General features: G+C 39.4%; 1 protein-coding gene across 1 annotated transcript; it reads left to right on the top strand.

Annotated features, from left to right (window-relative positions):
* Positions 1-540: 540 nt before the first annotated feature.
* On the top strand, positions 541-19,405 carry dhx16 (DEAH (Asp-Glu-Ala-His) box polypeptide 16). Its single transcript, XM_044208275.1, has 21 exons — positions 541-834; positions 3,495-3,697; positions 3,859-4,091; positions 5,054-5,234; positions 5,328-5,384; positions 5,522-5,776; positions 5,891-6,124; positions 6,488-6,679; positions 6,942-7,052; positions 7,309-7,424; positions 8,272-8,482; positions 8,825-8,923; positions 9,743-9,895; positions 10,392-10,532; positions 11,546-11,708; positions 11,809-11,927; positions 13,625-13,692; positions 14,301-14,463; positions 15,987-16,148; positions 18,204-18,377; positions 18,693-19,405. The coding sequence occupies exons 2-21, from the start codon at positions 3,500-3,502 to the stop codon at positions 18,819-18,821; spliced, it is 3,159 nt and encodes a 1,052-aa protein (XP_044064210.1). The 5' UTR covers positions 541-834; positions 3,495-3,499; the 3' UTR covers positions 18,822-19,405.
* The last annotated feature ends 68 nt before the right edge of the window (positions 19,406-19,473 follow it).

The following is a 19,473-nucleotide window of genomic DNA, read 5'->3' as shown; positions in this document are numbered from 1 at the left end:
ATATTGTTTTATTCTGTTTTTATCAATAAGGACTATAATAGCATTTTAATGTTGTAGTTCGTCAATGTGGAGCCAATTTTAGATACTTTGTGTACTCCTGGGTAGATTAGTAGTGTAATGCATCATAGCATATAAGCATATCAGGTTTTTTATGTGAAAAGTAACTAGTAACTATACATGTCAAAGTAAAAAGTACAATATTTTCTTCTGAAATGTAATGGATTGGATAAATTATGTGGAATGTGCAAATGAATGACTGTATTGTTTTTTTAAACGTTATTTTTGCATGTATTTATGATTTCTCAATACTTAAGTGGAAATTTGTAAATTGAGTGGCATACAACCCTTAAAATCATCGGTATTACAATACCATGCTGTTGCTGTTATTTTCTTCACAATGCGTCTGTGCAATGTGTACGTGTTTAGTGTTTGGTGAAACAGTCTGGGGAAACAACACGAGGCCGAGCCGGTGGCTCAGATGGCCGCGTGGGGGCAGTAAGCGCTGCAGGCTCTGGTGCAGCTCTGCTCTTCTTCGGTAACTTTAGATGACGTGTTTCCGCTTTCGACATCAGCGTGCGTTAAGTTAAGTTAGCAAAAATATGTATTGATTGTTTTATTTATGTGGTGTTTTTTGGGAAAAATAAAGCCACAGATATTTTTTTACATGGCTACGGAGGGATGAAGTATCCATTAAGTGTATTTACTGGGAACTTGTGAGCGACAACTCAAGCTAACACCTCATTTGTAGCTGGAGTTAACGTTAGATGAGTTAGCTAACTCACAGCCTGCTACCCCTACCATAACAACAACGTTGTTTGAGCATTTTGATAAGCGGTAAGTGAAGTTTATGAGGGTCTTTTGTTTTAAAGAAAGTGTAGTAGCGCATTTCCTCACACGTGTTCAATCTAAAGTAAGACTCAGAGTGCAAACACTTTAGGTGAATAGCTCACTAACAATGTAACGTTAGCTACATACAGTGGCATAAATAAAGGCAGCACGAAATGAACTTTGTGGCTCACCTGTTAACGGCAGACTAAAAAGTTAACTGCCAGAGATTTTACCAACCAGGTTTGTATAGTAGTGTGTCACCTCTATACTTTATAGGCTCTTGCATAAATCAGAATCACATTCAACTTTATTGGCCAGCTAACTATTAACTCCATTTCTCAATAGCTCTCAGTAGTCACACAATGCAGGGGACACATTTACTAGATAATACAGATACATACAGACATAAAGCTAAACAAAAATATAAAGCTAAGCAAATATAGGCAAAACTTTATACACTCAGTGGCCACTTTAAGAGGTACACCTGTACAATCTAAAGCAGTCCAATCCAACTGTTGTGACATGAAGTCTACTTTTATCATGCCTGTAATGTTATGTATGTGTATAAATATATTTATATATGATGTATAAATTCAGTTATATGTTTTAGCATTGAGGTTATAGTTAGTGGTGATGTTGTGCTGGACTGCACTATATTAAGAAGTGTTCCTAATATTCTGCCGAAGGAAAAAACTTAGGAAAACCTCACAATATAATGTAGTCCAATGAAAAGCCACCTTTAACTATGAACTCTGTAATAAAGATATCATTGAATTCACACATTTCGGATAATATCACCAAAAACTGAACATTACAACACTTGGTAAAGGTAGATTTTATGGAAGAACTGCGGTATTGAATCCATTAGATTGTACTTGATAAAGTGGCCACTGAGTGTATACAGGCAAGAGCAAACTATTTATATACACGTCAGACTGTTATTATGAACTGTATGTACAGGGTTGTGGTACATGTAGTGCGAGAGTGCATGGCATGGCTGGGCAAGTGGTACTTTTAAAGTTGCTCAGTCACTTATACAATGGATTGAGTTTGTAATTTATCATAAAATGCAGGAAAACGCGATATAAAAACGAGGCATTAAATATTTTGAATGACATTCCTTAAGTTTTTTTCTTTTCTTTTTATTTATTAATTTCAAGTAGTTCTTTTATGTGTTTCCTCCTTCGTTTCTTGTGCTGCTGAAACGTGAATTTCTCCTCTGGGGATCAATAACGTCTGAAATCAATTAATTATTTTTGATCAAACTGTTTTTTTTTCCTCTAAAAATGTTGTGACGACCAACCAAAGTGATCTAATCCTAAAGTAATGTTTCATTGTTTCTTACATAGTCTGTAGAAATTATGCAATAATCATATAATAAAATAACACACGGGGAAAAAGTCTTTGTAAAGCTCTAACCAGTTTTTATATCAACATTTTCTTAAACGACTAAACAATAAATCATCAGTAATCAAAACTGAAACTAACTCTATGTTGACTATGTGTTAACTGACTAATTGTTTTAGTACAATGAGCTATTTAAATGTTACATTGTTAGAAAACCATTTGTTAATGGGTTGTTAATTTTGGACTGAGTACAAGCTTGCACAAAGGTAATGGTCAATGAAAACACCTTTGGATGTTTGGTTTTAGCCAGCAGTTTGTGTAACTACATGGCTTACATCTAGGGATGGGACGATATACGATTTTATCGTGGTTCGAGGTAAACAAAAAAACAAAACACTCAAGATAAGTTGATCGTGGTGAATTTCGGGACAATCGTGAATATCCTCACACGAGTGACTTAAAAAGCCCAATGCCAATGCCAGTTGGACTTTATTTTTGTTAAATTTCCTGTACTTATTAACTCAGGGGTAAATTATATATACTGATGCAAATGATGAAATGGTTGTCTGTACCATTTGACGTCATGGTAGAGAAGTGAAAAATAGAGCCTGATTTTAAAAAATACAGGAATTATCATGTAAGATAGAACAGACTCACTCAATGTTGTTATTTTTTATTTATTTATCTATCCATTATTTATGCAGGGGGGACCTTATGATTTATGATTACCTTATTTAAAAGCCCAGTGTGTAACATTTAGGAGGCGCTAGTGGCAGAAATGGAATATAATATTCATAAGTCTGTTTTCATTAGTGTATAATCACCTGAAAATAAGAATCGTTGTGTTTTCATTACCTTAGAATAAACTGTTTTTATCTACAGAGGGTGCGGGTCCCCTTCCACAGAGGTTGCCATGTTGCACCGCCATGTTTCAACAGTAGCCCAGAACGGACAAACCAAACACTGGCTCTAGATAGGGCCTTTTGCGTTTTTCGTGAGTTTCGCGGCCACCATAGTTTCTCCTACGCTCTTGGAACAGCTGATCTGAGCGGTTTTCAAATGGCTGCAAACTGCAATTTCACTGCTAGATGCCACTAAATCCTAAATACTAGACCTTTTAAGATTGTTTTATTGTTTTATTAAAAAGATGTGTATCCTATCTGTGATGCAATGATGATTATCGGGATAATATCATGAATCGCAATTATTTTGGCCAGGATAATCGTGACATGAAAATTTCATATCATCCCATGTCTACTTACATCTACACCTGGATTATGGATAACCATGTTTTTGTGTTGTTACTGCCCCCTCAACAGGCACCATGGCCAATTTAGAGCAGTGGGTAAATGACCGTCTCCATGACATTCTCGGGTTGAGTGACCGATATGTGTCTCAATTCATGATCGGCACTGCACGGAGAGCATCAAGTTCTGAAGACTTTGTGACTCGTCTCGAGCAGACGGGCACGATTGACATCGACCAGAGTGTGATTGCCTTCGCGCAAGAGCTCTTTGACAAGGTATATTTGTCAAATTCTATCGTCATACTTGTGAGGACCATGACATATTTACATGAACTTTAAATGCCTCAAATGGTACAGTATTTGCTTTTCCATACTGAATGTGGGAAGTTCTGGTGGGAATGAAACCTCTAATAATTTTTTTCCACTGTGTGTTATAGATTCCTCGCAAGCAGGTTGTTGAGAAACCGTCCCGGGCAATAGAGCGGGAAGCCATTGAAATGGACAGGAAGAATCGGACATACACATTACTGGAGGACAGCGACAGCGATGGAGATGCTGTGAAGGAGAAGCAGAAAGGGAAAAAGAAAAGCAAGGACAGAGGAAACAAGAGGAAGCACATCAGACAGAAGAAAGAGAGCGAGTCGTCTAGTGAGGATGAAGCACCTAAAAGGTAATCCAGATATTTTTTCTGATTTTATTATGCTTGTTTGGTTTTTGCTTTCTATTTGTGTTGTTTGATTTCATATTGTTCCATGCAGTAACATGTGTTTGTGTATAGTGCTAATATTAGAGCAGGACAGGCTGTCTCATAGCATTTGCTGATAACAGTTATAGTTGAATGATTTTCTAATTTATTTTGAGTTTATCATATTTGTAAATGCTGTTTCGGTTGTGGTTTCATCTAGTTCTTTGTACCAGTTTTTGCTGGGTGGGTGGTCATAGTCAGTGTTTAAATTTAATATAATATATATTAAATATATAATCACGGGAGAGCCAATTAGAAAGAACGTCCCTTGGCGGTGTTTAAAACAGGAGTAGGACTTTCGCAGTGAAAACAAACATGTCCACCAAACAAGAAAACACAATGAGAGGTGAGGGAGAAAACAGTCATACAGAAAAAAACATGGTTATTATTTCTAAGGCATGAGTACTTTTGTACATTTTTGGAGAAAATACCAGATTTGTGCTCTAAATTAAATAATTGTATTTATTGTACACTGTGTGCTGTAGAGTTAAAAACCTTTCTAACATTTTTTTGTGGTTTGCCAGTTCCAAGTCGCATAAAAAGAAGCAATTCAAATTCAAATTTTATTCTTGCATAAGAAAAAAACATGTGAACATGTTAAGCCCTAATATGTACCCTGTAACATAGCTGGTCTTGTTGAATCTGAGATTAATCCCAGAGAAAAGAGTAGCACCCTGTAAATATTAAGGTTACTTTTGGTACTTTTAATACTTTGGTGCATGATTGATTAAGGCAGCGGTTGGGAGAATAGAAGGAGAGACAGTAGAGTATATAAGTATGGAAGTTCTGAACCATTCAGAGTCTTTTAAACTAGTAATAAAAAGTTTGAATGTGTACTTGAATGCTGTACAGAAGCAGTGGTTTGATGCATTTTTTTCTAATATCAGGGGTAATTCAGGCCAAAGGGACCAAAAGTCTGCAAAGGAAGAAGAGGAGGAAGAGGAAGAGTGGGAGAAGGAAGAGAGAGAGCGACAGCAGGACATTGAAGAGAGAGATGCGTTTGCCGAGCGAGTGAAGCAGAAAGACAAAGACAAGACCCGCAACATAACAGAAAGGACTGACAAAAAGGTGGGAATTAACAACACAGCTCATGATTTTTTCAAAGATGACCCATTATGTCATGCAGGTAAACACCTTTGCCTTTTATTTGTTTTTCTCCAGGCTTACGAGGAAGCTCAGAAGAGGCTGAAGATGGCTGAAGATGATCAGAAGAACATGGTAGATGCTCTGATTTGGGAGACAATCTGCTGAATCATACCATACTGCTGGGCATTAGAATATGTTGTTTTGGGGAATACAGCCAGTAACTGTGTAATTAAGTTTCTGATCCTTTGTCTTCCTCGTTCCCTTTCTAGGTGCCAGAGTTGAGGAAGCGCTCTCGCTGGGAGTATCTAAAGAAGAGAGAGGAAGAGAAGCTGGAGGACCTGGAGGCAGAGATCAATGACGATGAGTACCTTTTCGCTACAGACGAGCTGACAGAGAGGGAGAAAAAGGAGTTGGAATACAAACGCAACCTTCGGGACCTGGCTAAAGAATACAAAAAGGCCGGTGCCAAGGAAAAAGAGGAGAGGAAGAACAGATACTATATGCCGGAAGAGAAGAGAAGCAAGGTAGGAACAAGGGATGTCATATACTGACACAATGTGCAGAGACAGTCACCTACTAAAGTGTGCATAGGTTCAGTTGTTTAACTCTTTCCCTCCTTCCTTCTCCCCGCTGACCAGGAGGTACCCCAGAGGGAACTTGAGCTGGAGGAAACTCCCATGGAGCTGGGTGGAGAGCAAGGCCGCTGGGAGGAGGAGAGGCTGAAGACGGCCTCCCTCAGCTTCGGTGCCAAGAGGGAGCGAGAGCAAGGGATGAAGCAGGAGCAGGAGAAGTACCAGCTGATCCTGGAGGAGGACGAGATGATCGACTTTGTCAGCACTGCCATCACCATGAAGGGAACTCGGGCGGAAAAGGTGGGGTTTATTTGGTACTTTCTACTTCATAGTCCAGCAGGACGGGGAGTTGGCAGGACGGGACAGGACGCTGACACTGCTGTGTTACACGTCACGCTTAAACGCTGGCATGCTATTTAAAATCACGCTCTGGGGCAGCATTATGCCACCGTTGTTTGGTTCAGCGTAAAAACAAAAAAGCAGAGCCGGCGTAATGACCTGTCTTCTTTACGGCAGTATTGCGGGATCTCTGTTTAAAAAGGGCTAGTGAAAAAACTGCTTCCCGCTTACTCACTGCATACCACTGTCGAAAAAGATAATTTTGTGAGAAAAATAATGCCAGTGAACTAAAGTGGCCTTTTCTTCTGACCCTATTGTGTTCAGGATCAGGAGGCCCCGGCTCTGTCCCAAGCAGAGCTGAACAAACAGTCCATGCAGGAGGTCCGACGCAGCCTGCCCATCTTCCCCTACAGAGAGGACCTGCTAGCTGCCATCCACGAGCACCAGATCCTGGTCATTGAGGGGGAGACGGGCTCCGGAAAGACCACCCAGATCCCACAGTACCTCTTGGAAGATGTGAGTGCAGAATCTAATAATAATTGATTGTCTTTCCCAAAATGTCAAACTATTCCTTTAACGTTCACTGTAGCTCCCTAAGACAACTGTTGCCAGTGAGATTTAACTTTTCAGTACTCCAAACAGCACAAAGTAAATTCCATTTGTCCCCATTGTAACCAAAACCTCTGCAAACAGAACTAAAATGATCTGCACAACAAGATAACACTAGTGTTAACTGAGGAAAATGAATCTACCCTTCAACCTGTTGTTCCTCTCTCAGGGATACACTGAAGGAGGCATGAAGATCGGCTGTACGCAGCCCCGCAGAGTGGCAGCCATGTCAGTGGCAGCCAGAGTGGCACAGGAAATGAGCGTCAAGCTTGGGAATGAGGTGAGTTTCGCCTCATTTCACTTTATTACAAGCACAGTTTTATTAATTCTAGATAGGGCAAAAGGATGCAATGTAAGATCCGTACAGCTATCAGTTCTGTATTATACTGTATCATGGTTTTGTGTACTGCTGGTGTCTAATATTTAACATCTTTTCTTTATTTATTTAAAAGTATTGTTGACTGTTTCTTAAAACAATTTGAAGTGGTTAAAAAATCTTAACAGTGTTTTCATATTAATTTGATTGCTTGATCCAGGTGGGTTACAGTATTCGTTTTGAGGACTGTACATCAGAGAGAACAGTGCTCAAGTACATGACAGACGGCATGCTGCTCCGAGAGTTTCTCACAGAGCCCGACCTGGCTAGCTACAGGTAATGCAAAGAAGGGAACCACTAACTGCTGAGTTGCTCTTTAACCTGTTCAGAAAATAAAGTTACTATGCATTCTTGGAAAATTAGTGGTTTCCTACATTTTTGTTTTCCTGATCACATACTCATCATACTTTACAAGTTCAACTTTCAGTTTGGGTCAGGTGTCTTTGAATGATCAGGTACTGTATTGATTTTATCAACACTTTCCTTCCACTGCCTGACTTCCTAATTGCTTGTGACATTTTTTGTCCATTAATCTCTATAAACAGATATCTGCATATGAATGCAGAATCTGTAGGCAAGGGACAAGATTTTGGCATCAGAAGCGTTCTGGTTTCCATTTGTAGTCTGTTTGTAGTCCGAGTAGTATTGACCAACCCCTTTTGAACAGGCTTTAGATGCATGCAGGTAAATAGTCCATGTGGAGAGCGAAAGAGTCAGAACGCATTGGCCGAAATGCAATCTCAGAACCTCTCGGTTATCGTCTGACGACAATTTAGCTTTTTATCAATGTGAGAACACTAGAGATTAGCTTTTTTTAAAATGTATCTGCATTCAAATCGTTGTGAGATGATAGCCGATGGGTTCAGAGATTGCTAATCGGACGGTAAACAATCACCGGCGCACAGAAGAGGAAGTCTTGGCTGGCTACACTGGAAGCCCTGAAACATTGGCTGTTTTCCCCCAGAGGCTAAATTGTTGTGAGATTGCCCACAGTTCCTCTCTGCAGTTTCACATTTCAAATTAATATGTTCATATACATTTATTGAACACCTGTAGGTATTACTGTATGTGTTGTGCTCATTCATCCACTCTACCCATGCTCTCTGTCTCTCTCTCCATCCAGTGTGATCATCATAGATGAAGCCCATGAGCGAACGCTCCACACAGACATCCTGTTTGGTCTGATTAAGGACATTGCCAGGTTCCGACCGGACCTGAAAGTGTTGGTGGCCAGCGCCACTCTGGACACAGAGCGCTTCTCCTGCTTCTTTGATGATGCACCTGTCTTTAGGATCCCTGGCAGGAGGTTCCCCGTCGATATCTTCTACACTAAAGTAGGAACTAGCATGTTATTTGAATGCTTAATACAGTACATTTTACAATTTTTAATTAATTGGTGAATTCTTTGGTTTATGGTTTCTGCTAGTGATGTGTCAGTTGCAAACGAGTTGGCTCTATGAGTAAGTGAACGGTGGGAGCCGGCTCCCGTCTGAGAGACGATTTCGGCCCGCCCTCCTGTTTATTAATTTTTACAAAAATAAATGAAACAATAAATAAAACGAGTGACCAAACCCCCATAGTATTTTAAAGAGAAAGAAATGTTGAGTCTAGACAACCCTGCCCCCAAAAATCTAACTGTTCTGTTGATGTACGTATCTGTATGTTGTGTTGTCAAGGCTCCAGAGGCAGACTACCTGGAAGCTTGTGTGGTGTCAGTGCTACAGATCCATGTCACCCAGCCTCCTGGAGACGTTCTGGTTTTCCTCACTGGACAGGTATTATATCAAGCATTGCTTCTTCAAGATTTTTGTCAAGAGGTTCAAAGTTCCGGACGCAATTGTAATGGGAGACTGGTGGTCTCCTTATTTTGTGTAATATCTGCATATCATTTTGGTACGGAATAATTTAAAGATATATTTATACACCTCACAGTTTCTTAGCCTGTATTTAGACAAGTGTCCTTGTTTACCTCTTAATTATCTTCAAGAAGTGGTTGTATCACAATGTTGTCTAAGGGTGCTTTCACTGTTTGGTTCAGTTCAAAACAACTGTGAACAACTTTGGTGCGTTCGCCAGTTAAGTTCAGTTTTTTTACGCTGATCTGACAGTTGCCTAACAAACGCTGGTGCGGACTAAACAACCGGATTGAGACCGCCTTTAAAGGACGTATATATTTGTGCAATTGGTTACCATGGTAACACAGATTTTCCCTGATCAATCAGAAAGTGAAAAGGAGTTTCAATAGAGGAGATTTGTGCTTGTTTCCTATTCCGTGTATTTTGGTAGTTCCTCATTAAACGTTTCTTTTATCGTAATGTGTATAGTAGTGCAAGGGTTTGTAAGAGTGCAAGGAGTGCTGGAATAGATATTAAATGGGTAATGTAACAGGTTACTTTATATACATACAAATGCAACAATGTGTTCTTTTTCCCTTGGTCTGGACCAAATGAACTGAAGGTATGAAAGCGACCAAAGTTACTTTGTTTGCTTCACCAGTATTCACTGAAGGATATTGTTTCAAAGGGTAAATTCTTATTATTTATCCGTGTGTGTTGGTTGACTCTTTAACCTTTTTGTCTGTGTGTGTCTTGCAGGAGGAGATCGAAGCGTGTTGCGAGATGCTCCAGGAGAGATGCAGGCGGCTTGGATCTAAGATAGCAGAGCTGCTGGTCCTTCCCATCTATGCCAATCTGCCATCTGACATGCAGGCAAAGATCTTCAACCCTACTCCACCTGGAGCCCGTAAGGTGAGATGATGTCTTATTTCTGTGTAGCATACATGAGAAACTGTTATTGTTTTCTAATACAATTGCGCTGGATGTAGTAGGTCACTGTAGGGATTAATATTTCAACTTGGCAGACACAAAATGCTCAGAAGACTATGACAAGTTTATTTCCTTGAGCAATATAAATGAATACAATAGCTATTAATAATAATAGCTCTGCTATCTGTTTACTGTATCAGTTAAGGAAGAATAAGGAAGAGCCTTCTCATATTTAAACAAATTACATGTCTATTGTTCACCAATAGAGGCTGCTGTAGTACAATGAGATTTGGTAGAGAGACTTACCAGTAGTGTCCTATTTGTTTTTAACACTGTTCAACAGATTAAAGCCTCGTTTTAATGTTTTTTATCACGTTCCCATTGTTTAACAGCTGGATTTAATCTTCATTCTACTTTGTTTGAGTAGTGCTTACTCACTTTATCTCTTGGCACTGTGTTCTCACCCTATCAATCCCAGGTGGTGGTGGCTACCAATATAGCAGAAACCTCGCTTACCATAGATGGCATCATCTACGTCATCGACCCAGGCTTCTGCAAACAGAAGAGTTACAATGCCCGCACCGGCATGGAGTCACTTATTGTCACGCCCTGCTCACGGGTAACTGCTCACTGTTTTTCTTAATGTTTAACAAGCTGGACGTCAGTGTTGATGAGAAGTGATTCTAAGTTGAATTTATCCAGGACGGTTTACTACGAAGCGATATTAATAGGTGAGCGAAGTATGTTGAGCCTAAAGAGTTTTCAGTGTCACGAAGGTGGCTGTCTTTTAACCTGGCTAGATCACCATGGTAACTTATGCTGCACACCTAACCTGCTCCAGAGTAGGTCATGTTCAGAGTTTTGGAATTAAATTGGCTGGAAAAAGTGATGCCCTTTTATGTATTCTTTTCATGACGATATTCTCTATGAGTGATATAGATTCTCAGCTGAGGGAATACGTTATATATGCAAACTTGCTGAGCCATACGTTAATGCCACTGAACGAAGCTGTGTAATTACAGTAGCGCAAACTGTATGCATCACGTTGCCACGGGAACCTACATGCGTTCAGTTGGTGATGCAGAAAATAATTTTTTTCCTGTTTACTTCAGGTAATTAACTTGTATTCAATTGTATGTGTATTAAATTTTATACAGCATATCATCCATACACTAAGAATAATGAAGGCACAGCAACTACATACTACTTTGGATGATGTTTTTATGCTTGGTACCACAGCTAATAGAACACCGATTAGAAAATTGATTAGTCTATTGGTATTTATCACGGATCATATTAAATGAATAAAATTCATTTCACTTTGATTTGGCCAAAAACTCAAGTGATTTCCACATATCCTTCATTATGGGACATAATGTGTCAAACTTGCTTCATAGTACACCCCTCAGGAGTGTAGTGAATGCACATGTTTTCTAAATGCCAATATTCACTCACTCAGGTGCAGGTTACAAGCTGTGATACTGTATAAAGGCGAATGTCCCAAGTGTGGCATTTTATTGGTGCAGTCGATGGGGCAGCTGTTATAGTTAAACTATGTGTACATTGTTAGTCTCTGTATTGGTTTCTAAATGTTTTTCCAACTCATGCTGTGTGTTTCTGTTTCACTTTCAGGCTTCAGCCAACCAGAGAGCAGGCCGTGCAGGCAGAGTGGCTGCTGGGAAATGTTTCAGGCTTTACACAGCCTGGGCCTTTAAACATGAGATGGAGGAAACAACTGTGCCAGAGATTCAGAGGACCAACTTGGGAAATGTAGTCTTGCTGCTGAAGAGTCTAGGTGAGGGGAGGAAGCGCTCTTGGGTGGGATTTAATGTCTATTAAAATTTCACAATTTTGTGGCTGTGAGTTTGCAATAAGCTAATACTTTTTGCTTGCAGGCATCAATGACCTCATTCACTTTGACTTCATGGACCCACCTCCTCATGAGACTCTGGTCTTAGCGCTGGAGCAGCTCTACGCCCTGGGAGCACTCAACCACCTGGGAGAGCTCACCAAGGTACAAACTCAGGGCCTGTATTTATCAAACTCCCTATTACACTTAAAATGGCTATAATTGATATTTTTATAATAACAATGTATCAAATGACAATGTGAAAGGGGTTGCTTGTAGTGATAAACCTACAGAGAATTGTCACCTGAATATGCAGCTCCCCTCTGCTTTATGGAGCTTTATAGTGAGTTTCAGCTCATTGTTTAGCTGTCTGGCCACAAATTTACTGTTTTGGTTCACTCTCACCACTCTCATAGCATAGTTTTCATCCACAGCAGGCAGCTCTAAAAATCCACTGTACACTACCTGCTCAGCACCAAACAGACACAGTTAGCGACTAGCTGGTGAACATAATGGAGCATTTAGCAGCTAATGAGCCAGATATTTCCCTCAGGAGTTGGTGGAGACCAAAACCAGAGCTAAAAGAGAGTGAATCAAAGCTCTCAAGTGATCACATAATCACATGTATGCAGGAAAAGCAGATGTGATTTTAACATTTTAAAAGTTAATTTTGTATGTGAGAAATCCTAAATGTCTCCAGTAGCAATTAACAACAATCTAATATATTTATAATATAGTGGCTGAAATAGAAACAAAATGGAAACCAAACTGCTCAGTCATATCAAAAGCAAATAATAAGTTGAAACTTCCCAATTCTGAATTATACATATTGCTTGAGCTAACGTGTTATCCAACATGGTCAATAATATTTTGTACCTTCACTCCAAAGCATGCCTCAGAAGGTAAATGGCTAAAAGGCTAGAAGGTGTGTGCTCGCCTCTGTCTCTGTACTGCAGTCATCTAGATCTGCTCTTAACTAACTTTAGAGACCTCTGGAGCTCTCATAAATTTGAGAGCATTTTTACGTTCGTAAAAAATAAGAAGTAAGAAATTTGATTTTAAATTAAATTTAGATTTTAAATAGCTTTTATTCTTAAGTTTGAGAGTAAGAGTATCCTTCACTTATGTCCAAACCTTCATGTTTAGCAGTTTTATAAATACATGTCTGTTTTCTGTTTTGGTACTCCCCATTGATGAGTATAGCTCGAGCAGAGATAGCCACCATGGTTGTAGAAACCTACAAATTTCAAACTTCATCAACGGAATAGAAAAACCAAGGAAACAGACATCACAGTCCCATCCACTGACTTGTGATCTCTGAGGAGTTGAGTGCAGAAACATCAGGACAGTAAGCGCAGACCGCCAAATATGCAGTTAAAGAAGAATCTAAGATAATGGTAATAATGAGTGATTGAAAATTAAATTTAACAGGTGACTTTTTTTACATTTTTGCCCATTCTTAACTTTAATCACAGAAAAGCGATATGAACCTTTTGCTTTGACATGCATAATCTCTGTATATCTTTACTCTGATCGTCTGCATATTTGCATGACATACTGTACATACCTGATACTTGTGATACTGTGTCGTGGCCTCCAGCAGTTAAAAGTCACTCACTTCCTTGACCAAAAGTGCTGATACATGGGAGAGATGATTCATTGTGTTTACAACTTAAAGCTTTTATTTCCAAGCTAGACTTGTTAATCAGTGATTATCAATGATGTGAGAATGTTTTGCAGAGAGTTTTGCTGTCTGCATCATTAGTAACTAGTGTAGCACAGGTTTTTGTTTATTAAATGAATGAATGAAGTCTTTCATTGGTTAAACGTCTAACTGTTTGTTCTTGTTTGTCGGGGTTCAGCTGGGTCGCAGGATGGCTGAGCTTCCGGTGGACCCCATGCTGAGCAAGATGATCCTGGCCTCCGAGCAGTAAGTCTCCAGTCTGATACTAGCATGAGCCCTTCACTATATGTTCATTTGACAGGACGCATCACCTATCTAAATACTGTATGAAGTGTAAGATGTATTAAATCAATTAGAGGCATTGGTTTTCTTATGTATACCAAACTCTTCCAGGCTTGTGTTTGTCCAGTTCTTGATTATACAGCTCAGGTTTGGGGTCATGGAGTGAAGCTAATCATAATCACTCCGTCCAATATGCTCCAATTTAATAAAATTTGTATATTTTATATACAAATTGTGTAAGCAATAAGATTTGTATCGCCAGGTTATGTAATAGGCTAATCGATATGGACGATAGCAGACAAGCTAAAATAATTGTTATGATACTATCATTTAATTTTTCACTGCCCTTTGTATTGTGCACTTTGTGATCTTTTGTGTAATGATATAAAGGATACAAGTGGGTTATGGACAGACCTTCCAATTGGCAACTTATTTAGTGAATGCATGGGAGTTCAGGAAGAAAACGTATATACGGGTGGATGATGACTATTGTTGTTTCTTTCTCTCTATATCTCTCTCTCTGCATTTTTCTATATTTGTATTTCATTATTTCCGTCTCTGCCTCCTTCCAGGTACAAGTGTTCGGAGGAAGTGTTGACGATAGCGGCCATGCTGTCGGTGAACAACTCTATTTTCTACCGTCCCAAAGACAAGGTGGTGCACGCTGACAACGCCAGGATGAACTTTGTGGTGCCAGGGGGAGACCACCTGGTGCTGCTCAACGTCTACACACAGGTATAAACACAGTTGGGTAACAGCAGTTACAGCTGAAGATATGTTCAAAATACCTTGAGTTACCAATCTATTAAGCACAACTTCTCAGTCTAATGCAATCCAATCCAGTAAACCTGCAAGAAAACCTCTTTTTGAAGCTTTTAATGTATAACTGTGTCAGAGACGTTTTCTTTCAGCTCTACAAAACCTAAACCTTTGAGGCCATACTTGGTGTTGGTGTTGTACTGAATTTTATTAAAAGGTTTTTCTAATGTTTTGTCATGTTTACCTACATGAGGAGGACAGAATATTAGAGTTGAACCAACACCTCTCAGGCACAGTCTCAATGCAGAAATCAGCATTGTTAGGGTAGGATATATTTGTGTCTAACCTTCTAGTGTGCAAACAGCCAATTTTCAGGTTTTCTGTGACCAGGTGTGCAAACATTTGGTATATGCACAGTTAAGCAAGTTTTCTACTGTGTGTTCTTAACATCTGTCTGTTTTTAGACTAGTTTAAACAGTTTATAACCTGTAACTTATTTTCAAGATAATTGCTAAAAGGACAGGATGTATATTTTAATCAATACTATGAATCAACAATGACTTTAATTATTAAATTAAATTAATTTAATTTGCTGAACTTCGGCTTAATGTTGAATAGTGTGACTTACAGTTGACAATATAAATGAAGTTATAATTTGAAATGTATTGTCTTTTGCAGTGTTTTACAGAAGTGTTTACAGTTTACAGTTCCCAACCTTTTTGGCTTGTGACCCCTTAAAACGGAGCTATATCAACTTGCATCACAGGTTCTTTATTTGAATAATTCCTGAAGTTGTCAAATTATACAGTAATTCACAAGAAAAAAAGACTAATGTCAGTATGCTAACATTTGCTTATTAGCACTAAACACAAACTACAACTGAGGCTGATGGTAATGTCATTAGTTTAGCAAGTATTTGGTCATGAACCAAAGTATTGAACAAATTAAAATGTTGACCCGATGATAGCACTAGATGAAATGTCAGGGGATCATCAAAGTTATTACAATTAATCAGGTAGGGAACTTGAATGTACCAAATTTCATGACAGTCCATCCAAAAGTTGTCGAGATATTTTAAACCACAAATGTTAACCTGCTGGTGGCGCTAGAGGAAAAGTCGGGGGATCACCAAAGTCATAAAGATTAATCCTCTGGGGACCATGAATGTCTGTTCAAAATTTAATCTCAAGCCATCCAATTGTTTAGATATTTCAGTCTGGACCAAAGTGGTGGACCGACCGACCAACATTGCCATCCTTAGCGTGACTAAAACAAAGATTAGAGGAAATACACAACTCAGTGCAGCAGAAATGTGTTTTTCTGCTTTCCTCTCCTGTTATACATCTCACGAACCCTCAGATTCATCTTGCGACCCCTTGTGAAGTCCAGACCCCCAGGTTGGGAACCACTGTTTCACAGCGATGGCCTGCAAAGAGTTATTCCTACCTAGAACCCAGGTGTTGTGCTAACTGCAGTCATGATGTCTGTCTCCCTGCTAGTGGTTGGAGAGCGGTTACTCCACACAGTGGTGCTATGAGAACTTCATCCAGTTCCGCTCCATGAGAAGAGCCCGAGACGTTAGGGACCAGCTGGAGGGTCTGATGGATCGTATTGAGGTGGAGGTGGTCAGCTCCCAGGGAGACAGCTTGCCCATTCGTAAGGTCAGTGATACTGAGAAATTCCCCCAGAGTCTTACCACAGTTTCCTGACAAAACATGGAATCAACTTTGGTTCCTGATATTAATAGAGAGGATATATTATACTTTACAAGTCTATGTTTGTGGCTCTGTGTAAACATGGGTACTACTTGATTTGACCACATCTGATGGGCTGGGAAGTCATAGCAACTACAACAATAGAAAGCAGATATAAAAGCACTGAAGAGCTAAACCTGTGGCAGACAAGACCCACTGAAAAATTCAAAAACATGGTGGAGATTATGCCTTTTTCTAAATAAAATAAACACTGCTTGCATTCAATATTTGCTTCTTTTTTAATGTTGTTAGCTGGTTCAAGATAAACAACTTAAAATGAGTGCCAAGTGTTTGAAACTTGACCCAGTGGAGAGCAGGACTAATAATACACGGAAGACCTCAAGATGCTTAATTTAGCTTTAACAGGCTGCTGCCAGCATGATAATTTTTTGAAATTCCCTGTTGTTCCCTTAAGTTGAATTTCATCTTTCAGTCTGCACGTCTCCATAGGGAGGTGAAAGGTTACCCTCAGAATTAGCCCCTGTTTTTGGTCAAGAATACTTTAGCTGAGTGGATGCTTTCTGTCACGAGGGAGTTTTATGAAGATACCGGGCTCTAGGAAAAAGTGTATAGTTCTGTAAATTGAAAATGCAAGAGCAAACCTGCAAATCCTCACTGAACAGAGGCTGTGTAAATAGCCTTCCCATATCAGGGTCTGTGTTGTGAACGCACTCCTAAACCACTTGAGATAAGCACAAGGGCGTTTGTTTTATTAGTTGGGTTACACCTTTTTTCATCACATGCTGTCTTTGTCTGTGTCAAAAATCCTGCTGCCAAATAGGCAAAAGCGATCCCATAACTTATTTTGTTATTATGAATTAAAAGTTTGTTAAATAAATAGTTGACAATAAATATAGTATTTAGAATCTAAAGAAAACTTGTTGCTTTAGAAGGTCTTGTTGCTTATATTTCTTTCCTTGACACTGCTCTAAAAATGTCATTTAGTCTCTGAGTTTTATCCATGAAGTGGCTTTAGTAGCATTGTGTGTATTCCTTGTTGTAAGCCAGGGGGCACTGCCGTCTCCATGCTGACATACAAACATAAGGAAAGTTAATTAGTCATTTGAAAATGTTTATTCTAAGGCGAAATGACAGATTTGCTTTTCCCACCGCATGACTAGTTTGTGACGGATGTTTTCTGTCAGCTGTATTTCAGTGCCATTCTGTCCCTTTGAGCATTAGTTTTGTGAACACACCCAACACCACCTGGCCTAGATTATAGCAGGTGTGAACAGTTTGTGTGCATGTGTGAACACAAGATTGGAAAAGCAGGTCTTGATGTTGTTTGGATCTGTTAGCAAATCCCACACGAAACCCACTTCCAGTACAAAACTTCTGACTAATTTATATTCTCAGGAGTTAACGCTGATACTTAAGTTACAGGGTGAATTATCTGCTTTTCCTGCTTTCTGATGCCCTGTTGTAGTTTCCTTGAGTAAGACACTGATACCTACCATCACCACATTAAAAAATACAATATATTATTTCTGCATTGTCATTGTGATGTAGGAATGTGCAACAGCAGCATTACTGAGAATGAAAAATTAATTGTCACAAAGCTGAAAACACTTTTCTTTGCTCATGAAAAGATGAGACTGGGGATACATGGTTTTCACAGGATAGCGACACTTGTGTAACTTGACTGAGTTCCCATCCAAATATGTTTTCCCCCTTACTGTTTATTAATCTATTTGCTCGGTTTATTCATTCCTTCACATGGATTTCCACATCAATATATTTTTTTTTCTATCATATGACCCCTTGGGAAATATGTATCTATAAATTTTGTTGGTTTGTTTTTTATTCCACACATACATCTTTTTCTTTTTCATATTCTCTTATCATATTGCTCTTTATCCTTACAGTGCTCTTTTTGAATAATGCTGCTGTGGTCACCTTAATTTCTACCCTGCATGGCAATTAATCCGCTGTTTATAAACCCCCCCCCCGTCCCTAACCCAGGCGGTGACGGCCGGATATTTCTATCACACGGCGCGACTGAGCAAAGGTGGCTACAAGACGGTGAAGCACCAGCAAACGGTCTACGTCCACCCCAACAGCTCTCTGTTCGAGGAGCAGCCCCGCTGGCTCATCTACCACGAGTTGGTCTTCACCACCAAGGAGTTCATGAGACAGGTCTGCCTGCTCGGGATGCGATACTGTTTAGTTTACTGTAAAGAGTCGTCTAAATCTCTCTCAGATATTTGCAGTGTTAGCAGTTGTAGTCTGTTTTTCAGAAGCTTGTCTGCTAATTTGGAAGACATTCATTAAACACAAAAAAAACTATTGTTTTAAAATGTAAATAACATAGTCATACCTTGATACTATGAATGCTTCCACACTTGTGAGAATGAGACAGCACATTAATGAGGAAGTGTGACGAGGGTTCCTGTACAATATTTAACTGCATCCCTGCCTGTATATTGACACATTGATTCATCTCTCACACAGGTGATTGAGATAGAGAGCGGCTGGCTGCTTGAAGTGGCTCCTCACTACTACAAGAGCAAAGAGCTGGAGGACAGCAGCAGCAAGAAGATGCCCCGCAAGCAGGGTAAAACAAAAGAGGAGCTGGGCTGAAGAGAAGACCAAGGCTCAGGGGACAGATGGCAAAAATAAACAGTCCCTTCCTCTCAAAGGGCAGTGTAAAAGTATAAAAAGGACTTTGAAAGTTTGGAAATTGCATAATAATAAAGAGGAAAAGTGTGGAAAAGTACATAAACAGCTACATGGTTCTAGCTTGTCTCCACATGTGAAATTGTTTTCTTCTGTAGCTTGATATGGCAGTATCAGTATCAGAGACTGGTCCAGTGAGAAGTGGGTCACAAACGTACTGACCGGTTTAATCATAAACCAGCTGTGTCAGCTGGGCCACGACGAGGAAACATTAATGCACTTGGATCTGAGTTTCCCGCAACAACAGCAGCAGTACAGACTTGCCGGGTGGGTTTTTCAGCTCTTTAATGAACGTGACACTGTTGGTTTGTTTTTCAGGTGCTTTTTGTTGACTTTCCCTAAATAAAGCCTTTGTCAAATCGTGCATTTGTGAAAGCAGAACGCTGTTACGGTGTCCAAATTGACTATTACTGAGACTGATGTCCAAATAATGAGATTCACTCACATGTTTATTTTCATTTTTCTACTGTAATAAAGTTTTACAACCACTTGTTTTTGTTAATTGGGTTCCAGCTTAATAATTAGTAATCACATTATTTACTACCTTTCAAGATCA

Source organism: Siniperca chuatsi, linkage group LG9 (assembly GCF_020085105.1).
Source record: "Siniperca chuatsi isolate FFG_IHB_CAS linkage group LG9, ASM2008510v1, whole genome shotgun sequence".
NCBI lineage: Eukaryota > Metazoa > Chordata > Actinopteri > Centrarchiformes > Sinipercidae > Siniperca > Siniperca chuatsi.
The sequence above is the reverse complement of the archived record's forward strand: the minus strand, read 5'-3'. Positions and strand labels throughout refer to the sequence as shown.

Bases quoted from the DNA above. Each gene is read 5' to 3' on its own strand.
- dhx16 (XM_044208275.1), top strand. From the start codon at position 3,500: ATGGCCAATTTAGAGCAGTGGGTAAATGACCGTCTCCATGACATTCTC. The intron at 7,425-8,271 runs GTAATGCAAAGA...CTCTCCATCCAG, and splicing joins CCCGACCTGGCTAGCTACAG to TGTGATCATCATAGATGAAG. The intron at 10,533-11,545 runs GTAACTGCTCAC...TTTCACTTTCAG, and splicing joins TTGTCACGCCCTGCTCACGG to GCTTCAGCCAACCAGAGAGC.